At 49.6% G+C, this 12,382-nt stretch overlaps 1 protein-coding gene across 10 annotated transcripts in view; it reads left to right on the top strand.

The window, feature by feature from the left end:
* Window positions 1-926: 926 nt before the first annotated feature.
* MTSS1 (MTSS I-BAR domain containing 1) overlaps window positions 927-12,382 on the top strand; it is a 138,397-nt gene continuing 126,941 nt past the window's right edge. Inside the window, exon 1 of one of the 10 annotated variants that reach the window (XM_045204854.3) lies at window positions 927-1,978. In XM_045204854.3, coding sequence (XP_045060789.2) covers window positions 1,907-1,978 — 72 coding nt within the window. In that variant the 5' untranslated portion in view covers window positions 927-1,906. The remainder of the gene's footprint in view (window positions 1,979-12,382) is intronic. The other 9 variants (XM_024572131.4, XM_045204850.3, XM_045204852.3 and 6 more) reach the window with 9 other exon arrangements.

The raw sequence follows: 12,382 nt of genomic DNA on the forward strand, positions 1-12,382 counted from the left end.
TAGTGTGGCCCAAGGCCAGGCTGTTAGATTTTAAGCTGGAGTTTGAACCCAGGCAACCTGGCTCTGAAAGCCGAGGTCTTGGTCACTACAGTATCTGCAGTATTGAAGTCCTAATAATGACTGAGAACGAGCTATGCGCCAGGCACTGTTATTGGCAAGGTGAAGATGAGACCTATGCATCCAAATGACCTTGGGGATATGGTCCAGCATCAATTAATTCTAGAAGTGACACTCCTCCTTATGATTTTGGGGAGAAAGGTGGAGAAGTGGGCTGTGGTTAAGAGTTGGGCAGAGTGGCCCAGGGGAAAATGATGTTCTGAGCTGTGATATACATCTCTATGGGTCTCTTTGATTCATGCAGTTTTTCAAAGTCAGAACTTTTCCTATCACTGAGTCGGACACAAGTCTCTAACATTTTACTTATGGTTACTTTTTAATTTTATTTTTTGTTGTATATTGTGCTTCAAATGGACAGCCCAAGAGTCAAGGGGACAGTTCCGAGTTACGTGCTTAAGTTTTAAGGTCTGTAAAAGCTGCTCATTGGGCTCCCGTCCTCCCTGTCTTTTTGATGTTGATCTAAATGAAGGATCTTGGCTGTGCAGTTCGGCGGTGGAGCTGCAAAAATGAACCACCAGCTCCCAACACAACTTGGTCACATTTGCTCTCTTTCCAGGTTAAACCTCCCAACAGGGCTCTCTGCAGTTATACCAGCACCAATGACCTCAGTGGGCCTGGAAAAACAACCATCCAAGCCAAGGGCAGTCAGCAATAATGCTCTTAGGCCATTTATTTTGCAATGGCAAATCAATCCATTTTTCCAGCCTCCCGCAACTTTATTGAACTCCGAATCCCGCTGCAGGACACGCCCCGAACTCTCCTTAAATGACATATTTGGCGGTTTGCAGTCGTGACTTGGCATTGCAGTCCCGATACCACAGACCAGGCCTGTTGTGAGAAGGTTGCAGCAGCAGCTGCAGCAGTTTTCTCTCCCTGTTGAGCGCTCATTATATATTGGGCACTGCGCTAAGCTGGCCAAAGTGATCCCTGGGGAGAGTCGGGTGCACCCTCCATTCCGGGCGCTCGCAGCCATTGTGGGGTGGGCGTTCGCCTAGCCCTGTGTTGACACGCCCTCTCCGAGCTGCAACGAGCGGCCTGGGAAGGAGAAGGTGCCCGGTGCGCGTTCGGAGGAGGAAGCTCTAGCAGTGCTGGGATCCTCGCTGCACCGCCCGCCGGCTCCTCTCTGTGGCCCGCGCCCTACGCGTCTCCAGGGCACGCGCTCCCAGCCCCGCCCGCGCGCGCGCGCCCTCCCCGCGCCCCCGCGGCGGACGCACGGCCACGAGCGCGCGTGCGCCTCTCGGAACGTCCCCGGGAGCCGAGCCAGACCGAGCGCCTGGGCCGGGAGCGCAGGAGTGAAAAGGAGGCGGCGGCCGCGGCTGCGAGCAACAGATCCATCCGGGCGCTGCGAGCTAACCCGCTCCGCTGTTGGGCGGTTTTTTTCTTTAATTTCCAAAAATTTTATTAATTTAGAAAACCTTGCATTTTTTAAATGGCGCTGGCCCCGGGTCAGCGGGCGGTTTTCTCTGTTTCAAGATGGGCTTTGCCGTTTCCGTCGTGGGCACCAGTGGTGGTCTGATTGTCAGCCTTCTCCGGGCATTTTTAAGGCCAGGAGCCGAGCGCTGCATGTAGGCGAATCACCCTACGGAGCGTCTTGGCTTTTAAAATTATTGTTATTATTTTGGGTAGAGAGCAGTCGATCTCGGGCACTTAGTCCTCTTTGCAGGAGAGGCTGCGAGTCTGAGGTGGGTCGCTCCGAGGGTGAAATTCCTCCCGGGGTGAGCGAGTCCCGGTCCCGCGCACAGTCCAGGCGGCCCAGAGTGTGTGTCCTGTCCCTGCGGGCGCCGGGAAAATGGAGGCTGTGATTGAGAAGGAATGCAGCGCGCTCGGAGGCCTCTTCCAGACTATCATCAGCGACATGAAGGTAGGTCGCGGGCCGCCGCGCGCTGACCTGGCCGCGGTGCTTCGCCTCCGCCCCGGGCCAGCCGCCCAATCCTAGTCTGCGCGGTGGCCGGTAGCCACCTGCGGGAGCGCTGCGGCCCGGGTGTCACCTGCTTACCCGGGGCGCCGTTTCGGGCTGTGCTGGGTCACCGGGCGGGTTGGCGTCCATGGAGGTGTCTGATGCCCCCCTGCCCTCTCCCCGTTCATTGTCCCAGGGGGCGACCCCACTTCGTTTTCCTGGAGGATTCAGGGCCCCGGCTCCAAGTTTTCCATTGTCTGTTGCTGGACGGAGTGTTTTGCGACCCGAGGAGGCTGGATGCCTGGGCTGACACCTGATTCCCCGGGGTACGGGGAGGGGGCCCCTGGCGTGGAGGTGGGGGTTGTGCCCAGCCACGGAAAGAAGCTCTCGACCGGAGAGACTGGGAGGGAAGCTTACCTTCCCCTCCCCGGCTTTCAGATCCACCTGGGGGGAATCTGAGCAAATTAGGTATTAATTAGGCTGTTCCAAAGCTGGTGAGAGTGTGCATGCTTCCCTCGGCCCTCCCCAGAGGTACGGAGCAGAAGTTCCCAGAGCAGCCTTGTAGGCGCCCCTCCTTTCCCTAGCTGAGGCTCCCAGCCTGAAGGCAAGATCGGGGCCCCACAAACAACTATATCCTTTTCCCCACGTACCCACCACACACAGACTCCAGGTTTTTTCTTGGAAGGATTGTGAAAATTGTGTGTGCGCGCGTGTGTGTGCGTGCGCGCGCACACGCGAGTGTTGGGGGCGGAGAACAACACCCTGGCTTTTTCCTGCGAAGGGTGGGACTGAGAATAACCTGATCCTTGGATGTGAATTTTCTGGTGCATACAGACAGACAGGGCCCCGTGTTACTCATCCAAAGGAAATATATTCAGCCTTTGGAGCTGGCTGGAGGTGGGAATTGGGGGCGGTGGCAGGAATTTTTTTTTCATCTGTATTTAGGGAGCTTCTCTTTGGCTCTAGCCCAGCCTCAGTTTGCCTCAACAGATCCGGGGAGGTGGTGTTTAATTAAAAGCTCAGCTTCCAAAAGGAGTGGGCAGGTTTGGAAGCTGTGCAGCGAGTGGGTGTGGACAGCCCCTCTTCAGCCGCTGCTTGGGTGCGGGAGGAGCTTTTGTCTGATGAAGTGTAAGGTTTGGAGAGGGCTTGGCCTTGGAGATGGACTTTGGGAAGGAATGTTCAGCTGTCACGAGCTGCTTCTCCCTTTTAGAACCATATGCCACCTTGCCCAGGGTGAACTTTTCCAAGGTGCCTCTGTCACAGTCTTGTCTATTTTGAAATCCTTCTACAGAGCCAGTGCCTTTTGTTAGAAACTGACACTCGTGTAGCATTATCTTCAAAGATACCCTGCTTGCCTAGGAATGCCTCTAATCCAGCCACTTGGAATTAGATTATTTCTTGTTCAAAGGCAGGCCCCTTGCATTCCTTTGCCTTCAATCCACCACTGAAGTGCGTTTTTGAGACAAAGATTGATTGGTGCCTCCTGGGACTCTCAAAAGAGTATTTCTGGTTAACTTAAATTCTACATGCGTTATAATCAAACGAGATTTGGTTTGAGGCACCTGTCCATTCTTATCACTAGGGGAAGAATTTGAGATGGGTTGATAAAGTTGAACCCAGTGACCTAATTGATCTGCCCACTGCAGTCTCAGAGTGTTCACACCTGGAGTTTTTTTTTTTTTCTGCTCTTTGTTCCTTAATCCAGAATCCAGGCTTGGTTTTTCCCATTTACTGGTTTGAGCCCAGAGTCCTTCTGAAGGTAACCCAGTAAAGGGTGGGCCCTTCTGCTTTCCACCTGCCATCCCATGGCTGCCCTGCGGCATTGTGGCCCTGGGGGATTTGTGGGTGCTCAGTTGGCATGCTTTTTTTCCTCTGCAGGATTCCAGTTAAAAATAAAGACTTATTTAATGCCCCTTCAGTGCTGGGTCTATAGTTTGTGGTTCCTGAGTTCTTCCCCTTTGAATGTAGTAGCATTTGTTCAACATGCTGTGGGAAGACATTTATTTTAAAGGTTTCTGTTTGTTTTGTTTTGGCAGTGAAAGATTTTAAAAGCAAGGCGGAGTGGAAGACTAAAATCTGCCTCAGGGGTCTGCAGGATTTCAGACCTTTGGGGAGAAGAGAGATAAGGAAAAGGGGGGGTGTCTGATTTCCAAGTTTTCTGAGTAAAAGATTTCTTCATGGATTAGATGATAGTGGCATTTGAAAAGGGACCTTTAAAATTTGGGCATAGAGGGTAAGCAATGTATAGTATGCATACGCATGGAGTTGCCAGCAGTAAAGGTCAGTTTTTAATATCTGAAGTCAGTTGACTTTCTAATGACCTGCTTATCTGCTTTTTCTCTTCTTTGAACTCCCGGATGGGTTTATAAAGCCTCTGGTTCCCTTACCATTTGCTTTGAAGGACAAGTGTAAATGTCGGAAACCCATTTGGAATGACACCTTGTGGAAATTTTTAGGTTATTTGCTAGGAAGTGATGTTGGCCTGGGGTGAGTAAAGGTAAGGAAAAGGGCTTTTTTTTTTGTAGCATTTGATTCTCCAAAATGAACAGTAGCACAGGAAGTGGGTCACTGTCCTCTTTGAAGGAAAACACACACACAGACACACACACGAGAAACGGAGTCGTGGCTAGGCCTACCACCATCCATCTTCCAAAACCAAAGCACCTCGAGACATCGAAGAGCTAGAGCGCATTCCTTCTGCTTCTTCTGATGATCCTTCATCTGCTTAAGTCCTCCACTGTCAGGATGTGCTGTTTTACCCGTTGCAGGGGGAGGGATGCAGAAGAAGCCCTCACTTTTCTCCCAGGGGGATGCAGCTGTTAAATAACTTATTGATTCCTTGACGAGAGGAAACCTTGTGTTTTTCCCCTTCCTTCCACCCCACTGTGGTGGTCAGTAATGAATGGTGGTGTGCAAAATCGCTTACTGGCTGCCTTTCCGCCCGTCCACATAAATCAAGTCGTCTGGTGTGAGCTGATCCCAAACGAAAAAGGGGAGGCCGGAGATTCATGTGGCTGGAGGCAAGGGCCCATCGTTTGCCTCGGGCAGCAGTGGGCTGGAAGTGACTGTGTGTGGAAGGTCAGTTGACTGACTTCTGATGTTTAGGGAATGTTGGCTGCGTTATGGAGGCCCTGGGAGCTTTTTGAAGTTTCTATCCAAGTCCTGGAAAAAGACAGGCTAACTGTTGCAAACAGCTGATTATGCTATTTTTTTCTTTTTTGAGTTGAGATATAATTGACATAGAACTTTATATTGCTTTCAGGTGCATACCATACTGATTTGATATTTGTATTTTTTAATTGACTATTTTTGGAAAATTTAAATAATTGAGCCAGCACAGGATTCAAGGATGTCTGGGGGAGCTCTTAGGACTGGAGACTCGGGCCAAACTTGGGGGCAGCTCACCCAGTGACTGCCTTTCTTTTTTTAATAATTAACTTAGTTCAAAAAAAAGCTAGATGCTAAAATCAAATATTTTTCTTAGCCTTGTTGCTCAAGAATGAGCACGTTGGGAGCGGAATTGGGCCTGATGTGGGAGAACTTTGTGCTAGGTTGGAGAGTGTGTTTGGGTTATATAATGTGGCCGGGAGTGAAAAAACACCCCACCACACCTTGAATTCCCCACCCGAGGTCTCGCCTCTCGGTGTCCTGTTACCAGCACCTGTGCTGGGCAGAATAGGGGCCTTGTTCAGCTCGTCTCCGCTGCCCCCACCTCTGTTTGCTACCAGTATCCTCTCTCCTGAGTTCTGCCTAAAATTAGAACTGCTAAAGGGACTTCTTGAATTCCATGGAAGTCTCTTTGCGGTTCAAAGGCACGCCATGATATTTTCCCTCACTTATCCTTGGATCAAGAATGTGGGCAGTGGGTCTAATGCTGGATAACGATTTCAGGGTTGGTTTTCTCTCCCTCCTGCTTTGGGTCCCTATCAGAAGAAACGTTTACTTTCTCTGTGTTTATCGAGGGCCTGCTCTGTGGAGGCCTTTTGCTGGGCCTCCAGGAGCCAGCGACCCCCAGGGCCTGCCCGCCTTTGGAGAGGGGCCTGTCCTGTGGGCCCTCAGTAGCTAACACCAGATACAGTGCTGTGGCTGTGAAGGAAGGGCTCGGAGCCTGGTCTGGGGACGGGCATCCGTCGGTCCCTGCAGGACTTCCTAGGACTCTTCGCCAAAAATGTTTTCTTTGAGAAGATACCGAAAACTCAGCCAAGGCCCCTGCCAGCAGCCAGGTGCTCCGAGGGAGGTGGGCCGCTCTATAAATGGCGGCACACAAAGGCAGGACAAGCAAAGCTTTTGTAAAGTACACATGTTGGCTTTTCTCTTAGCAAAGGGCTGTGTTTGTCCAGGGTTTTACAGCTTCCTCAGGTGGAAGTAAAGATGTCATAAAATCCGCAGCAGGGAACTGCCCAGAATGGGTGCTGTTCAGAGATTTGGGGCCTTTCTATGTAGATCAATCTGTTTGGTTCTTTAGGTGCAAATCTTGTTGTCCAGGTTTGGATGAAATTGTTTTTTTTTCGATCATGGTTTTGAGAGTTTCTGTGGGAAAATCCCCTCATACATCATATGTAACCAAGTAGTTTAGAACTAGTTGCTTGGTGTTCTGAAATTCCGCAGAAACTAATGCCCCAAATGCAGAGAGAAGGTCAGTCCTACGTCCTGGTTTGTATGCAAGGCAAGCTGAATTTGAATTTTGCCTGAACTGAGCTGACATTCAGGTCTTATGCAAGGAACATGTACCCAAAATAATAAAGTATTTATTAAGCACCAGCAGAGTTGCAAGTTCCAAGCTCCGTACCATGATTTCAGAAAGTAAGATACAGAATTCCAAGCTAAATTTGAATTTCTGGTGAACATTGAACAGTTTTTAGTGTAAGGATGTCTCATGCATATTATGACTTCTCAGCCACTGCCCTCTTGGCCTCTGAACTCCTGTTTTGCATCTCGGGGGTAGGGAAAAGGAAAAAACTAAAATGATGTCTGTCAATTTGGCTAGCTCCTTTGGGGTTGTTAAAATGCTCAGAGGGTGAAAAGGTTGAAACTATTGATCTATTATCTATAATTTTCATCTAGGCTTTTTCCATCTTCGCAGAGATGGGTGAGAGCTGGCAAGATTCCTTCTGTAGTGAGACCTTCAGATGTTAAAAACTGGGTGTGGAAAAATGAGATCATTTCAAGTTCACCGTTATTTCTCGGAACTGCCTTCGGGATACTTTCCCCTAAAACCCACACCTCTGCAAAAACAAAGAAATACCTCTCCCCAAGGGCCAGAGGACAGATGCAGCTGCCTGAGACATGAGATGAGAAGTATTTGGGGCCCCTTCACTGATGCCTTAATCAGTTTAACTCAGATTCGCAGATTGCACTGCTGATAGGGCCTTATTAAGTAGCAAGCCAGAAAGACAAATGGAGTAAATTAATTGGCTGAGCACTGAGGAAGCCCATTGTATTTGATTGCCAGTGTTCTCCCTCGAATTTGCTAGAGACTGCGGAAGGTTTCATCTGGGTATGCGCCCCACACACGCACAAAACGCCAAAGAGCAGAACCCAAACCCGCCCAGTGTGTGTAGATTCCAGAGCAGCCCACCCATTGCCAATGTTTCCCACCCCTCAGCCTCAGGGAGGCCTTGGCGTGATGCTGTGTCATCCATCTCTGCAGCTTCCCGATTTAAGGTGCTCTGCTGTGGCACCTGTGCGTGGTAAGCGGGTGCTCAGTATTCACTGCGTGTAGCGAACAGGGGCAGAAAGGACTGTGCCAGGCATTGTGCTAAGTGCTTGGCATTTTTGGATTCACGTTATCCTCACGTCAGCCCCACTTTACAGATAAGAAAACTGAGGCTTGGAGAGGGCGTCAGTCACTCGTCGAAGGCCATGGTGAGGCGGACTGGTGTTTGGGCCTTGGCCTATTTGATTGTAAAGCTGGAACTCCGTAGAACATGCCTAGGGTAGAGAGAGGGGTGTGGATTTATTTCTAGAAGAGAGCATTTCACTTGCCTGAGTCCTACCCTAGGCTCAAGACAGAGGCAGGGTCTTATCTCTGTGCTTCTGGCCCAGACCCAGCCTGGAAGTGCGGGCTTGAGCTGAGGTGCCCTCTGGAGGCGTGTGGGCGGGCGGGCGGCTCCCAGACGGCTGTCACTTTTGTGGACATCATTCAATTTATGGTATATCGACATGTTGTGGCTCCCCTCCTTCTTCCACTTACCGGTCTTTTCTAACAGATAACCTGGCATTCTCCTTTCCTCTTCTTTCCCTGGGTGTGTAGAGGGGAAAGAATTCTTTGGGCCTGGCTCTGGCAGTCACCCTTCGCTCCTTGGCTCCTGCCCTTGTCCCCAAAGCGCCTCCATGACAGGCCAGAGGGCCACATTTATACATCAGTCCCTGAGGCAGGGCGACCATGCAAGCCTGACAGCCCCTCCTAATTATATGAATTGAGTAAGTTCACCCAAAGTTCAAATGGCTCCTCAAAGAGAACTCCTTACCTTGAACTCATTTTGTGTCCAGCCCTGGAACTCCCTTGTAAAAGGGCTTTCTGTATTTAATTATGTCCCCGGTAGCCCTCCGGTTTGGGTTGAGTTGGTAGAGCCATTATGAGTCTGTGTTTGAAGAACTCGATGGGATCGCCAAAAAAAAAAAAATCCTTCCTCTGCAGACTCTTGGCACATACGGCCTTGGTCATAGTTTCTAAGTGGTTTTTCTTTTCCTGTCTAGTTTAAGTGGGTGAAAAAAAAAATCAATTGAGTGCCTTTTGAGCTGCGTGTCTTTTTATTTGCTTTCTTTCCCTCAAAGAATTTGGCCCGCAGTGAAGTATTAGCTTGTGCAGCATCAGTGGCCTGGAAGAGGAGGACGGTCGGGTTTGCCCCGGACTCCCTTTCCTGCCGCCCCCCACAGGACAGGTGTCTTCAGGGGGCCGGAGGAGTGGGTCTGGCTGGAGGAGCTGGTTCTGGGCAGGTGTGTCCCTTTTGGTATGCTGGGCGTGGTTACAGGGACAGGTGCATTGGATTCCTGGAAGCCGGAAGACACTGATGCCTGGACCCTATTCCCCAGAGGCTCTGATTCAGTGCCCCCGGGGTGCCTTCCTGGGCGTTAGGATTTTTAAAAGCACCCCCAGGTAATTCTGCTGTCAGGCTTGAGTGAAAGCATCTTTAGATGGCCGTACAACAATGTGAATATGCTTAACAGCACTCAACAGAGGTTTATGTTAGGGCTGTGTGTTAGGTGCCCCTGAGTCAGCTCTGACTCCTGGCCACCCTATGAATGAGTGATGCTGGTGGACGCGTGCCTGTGGCTTCTTTTATGGAATCAATCTGTTTCATACTTGGTCTTCCTCTTTTCCTGCTGCCTGCGATGTTTCCTGGCATTATCATCTTTCCCACGGAGCCCCGCCTTCTCATGGTGTGCCTGAAGTAGGACGGCTTCAGTTTTATCATTTTTGCCTCTAGCAGTGTTTCGGGCTTTGCTCTAGGACCCACTTGTTCGTCTTTCTGGCGGTTCAGGTTAGGTGTATTGTATCACAGATCAAAATCAAAATCAACTTACTGTGAAATGACATTAAAGTAAATGAATTGAAATATAAAAATAACACAGAAAGCACCTTTAGCGTACTTGGCTGTTTTTAATTGATATGTAGTGGTCCTGTCCAATTTGGTTTTTTTGCAGTAATGGAAATTGTCAAATATGGCAGCCAGTAGTCATGTGTGATTGTTGAGCACTTGAAGTGTGGCGGGTGTGCCCAACGAACTGATTTTTAAATTTTGTTTAAATTTAAATAGCTCCATGCGGCTAGTGGGCACTGTATTGGACAGTGTGGATCTGTAACATACCATCTAAGGAAAAATAGGTGCTTGCTTTTCTACTTCCTTCTGGCCACGTCATTGCCTCGAAACCCCTCGAGTAGAAATTTGACTCCAAGGTCAGAGCTACTGCTTACCTTGGAGTCAAAGAGATATGGTTTTAAATCCTGTGGGCAAGTTACTGAGTCTCTTGGAGCTGCATTTTCCTGTTCTGTAAAGTGGGCCCACCTTATAGGGCTGTTGCAGGGATTCTGAAATGGGCTGATGCTTATGAAGGGGCTCACATGTTAGCTGCTGTTACTATTCTGTCTCGTAGGATGCGGAGTGAAGAATTCTGACTTCCTCAAATCAGTGTAATCATTATCTCCACCACTTCTTAGAGCAAACACTATCCCACCCACCCCTTGTCCAGCTGTGGTGAGAGCTTGCTGTGAAGTTGCAGGAAGTGGAGAAGTTGAGTTTTTTTCTTGCTAAGTAAATTGCTCCTGAGTTTATTATAACCACCTCATCTGGCTTAGCTAGGCCTCCGATTTGCATTTCTGTATTTGCAAACCCACTGTCAGTATAGAAAGGGAAGGGAGGACTAGGTGCCTGGCTGAAGTCCCCAGGGTGTTTAATTTAATGTTTAAAAAAAGTTTTTGTGGTTTTTTTAAAATGAGATATTTACACCAGGGTAAGGAGAGAAGAGTTGCTTATAAGGGCCAGCATTTTCTGTCTATATTTTTTGAATCTCTCTTCTTTTTCTGGAGCGACCCCCAGGAAAAATGGCCTTGCTTGCCTGTAGCCTGTTCTGTTGCAGCACCTTCCTACGGAAACTTCTCTTTCTTCCCCAGACTGGGCCATATTTGGGTTCTTAACTGCCTCTCTGCTGAATGTGGCCCAGCTGCCTTAGCCTGGCCTTCAGGGACCCTGGTGGCTTGGCCCTGGCTGAGTGGTCTGCTCTGGGCCCAGTGCTCCCCAGCCTGGTTTCCCTGGCGTCTTAGGTCACATCCTGCGCTCTGCATTCTTGCTATTTGCCCCATTTGGAGGACCCTCTCCGCCATTGTTACCTAACAAAATCTTTCTCCTTCTTCAAGGCCTCACCAGAAAGTTGTATAATTTCTGGTCCCTCTTCTTTTCACCAAGCCAGATAAGTTACCTTTAGGGACTTTTCACATCCTGTGGGGGTTCTGCCTTTAGTGGTTGCCCTTCACCTTTGACACCTAGCTCTGCCACTTCTGTGACTCTGGGCAAGTTACTCAGCCTCCCTGGGCCTTGATTTTCTTATCTGTAAATAGGGGGGTAATACCTCTCCTCTTAAAGTTGTTGAGGAAAAAATGAGAAAGTCTGTGTAAAGAGCTTAGCATGAATAGTTGCTGACTAAAATGCTCTGTGTGTCTGTCTCAGCTACCCTGGTAATTCCTAGCGGGGTACCCTGCTGATAGCGGCACTCGGGTGTCTCAGAAACCACAGGAAACCCATATCTCCAGTAGAGACAAGAGTGAAATGATTTGAGGGAACGAATTACATGTATTCAGCAAATTGATGACGTGCCTGCTGGGTGGTGGAGATCCACCTGTGGACAAGAGACACACAGACCTGACCCTAAAGCCGTGTAGTCCAGAAGAGGAGCAGACGAGGAATTGGCGATCGGTGTGGTTGGCACCACGACAGATGTCAGAGTGACGTCTTTGGGGGTCCTGGGTAGGGCCTCTGGTTCTTATGTGTATGGAGAGGGCAGAGTCAGGGGAGGCTGTTGGTACAGGTAACACCCAGGCTGAGAGCCAAGTTTTATTTTCCGTATTTTACAAGCATTTAAATGACACAACCAGGCATATTCTAGTGCTTTACAAATGAAAACCCTTCATCCAACAGCCCTGTGAGGTAGTTAACTGCCTCATTACCATTTCACAGAGGAGGAAACTGAGGTGCAGAGAGGTTGAGCCATGTTGCCCACTTTATCAAGCCAGGAGGAGGTGTAGCTGGGGTTTGAACCCAGGCAGTCCAGCTCCAGAGTCTGTGCCGTTATCCAGCGTGCCGGACTGTCTCTCATGGCGTACATAGTATTTGAGCATTTCATTTTCAGATTCCGTAATGGGTGTATTTCATTGATCTCTTTGATGACTATTCTGCCTACACCATTAGGACTCTGGATGAACCAGATAAAGCTTAAGAAAATCTAGGCTTTTTTCTGGTTCACTTCAGGAAGCTCAAGGGGCCTCCCTGTATTTGAAGAGGAGTTTGATCCAAGCAATAACAGGCAATTATTGGGCAGTGGACTCACCTGGGGAGTGCCTCTAACTCGTCAGCAGAGGGGAGTCGTGGGGAGTGGGCGGGGTGTGAGACCTAAGCGCCTGACATGGTTGTCCAAGGTGACAGCCACATGACACATGTTTGTTTGGCAGGAGAAACCCCCTCCATCGGGGTCACCCCAGTAACCGTCTGTGCACCCACATGACTGAGTGCTAAACAGGAAGGGGGACATTTGCAGCAGGAGGCTGACCTGCTTTGAGATCGGTTCCCAGGGAGACAGACCTCAGTTGCACATGGAGGCCTGGCTCGCTTGAGCCGGGCTCCAGCAGCTGCAGCAGGTGGTTGAGGAAGTCTT

This window comes from Desmodus rotundus, chromosome 8 (genome assembly GCF_022682495.2).
Source record: "Desmodus rotundus isolate HL8 chromosome 8, HLdesRot8A.1, whole genome shotgun sequence".
Classification (NCBI taxonomy): domain Eukaryota; kingdom Metazoa; phylum Chordata; class Mammalia; order Chiroptera; family Phyllostomidae; genus Desmodus; species Desmodus rotundus.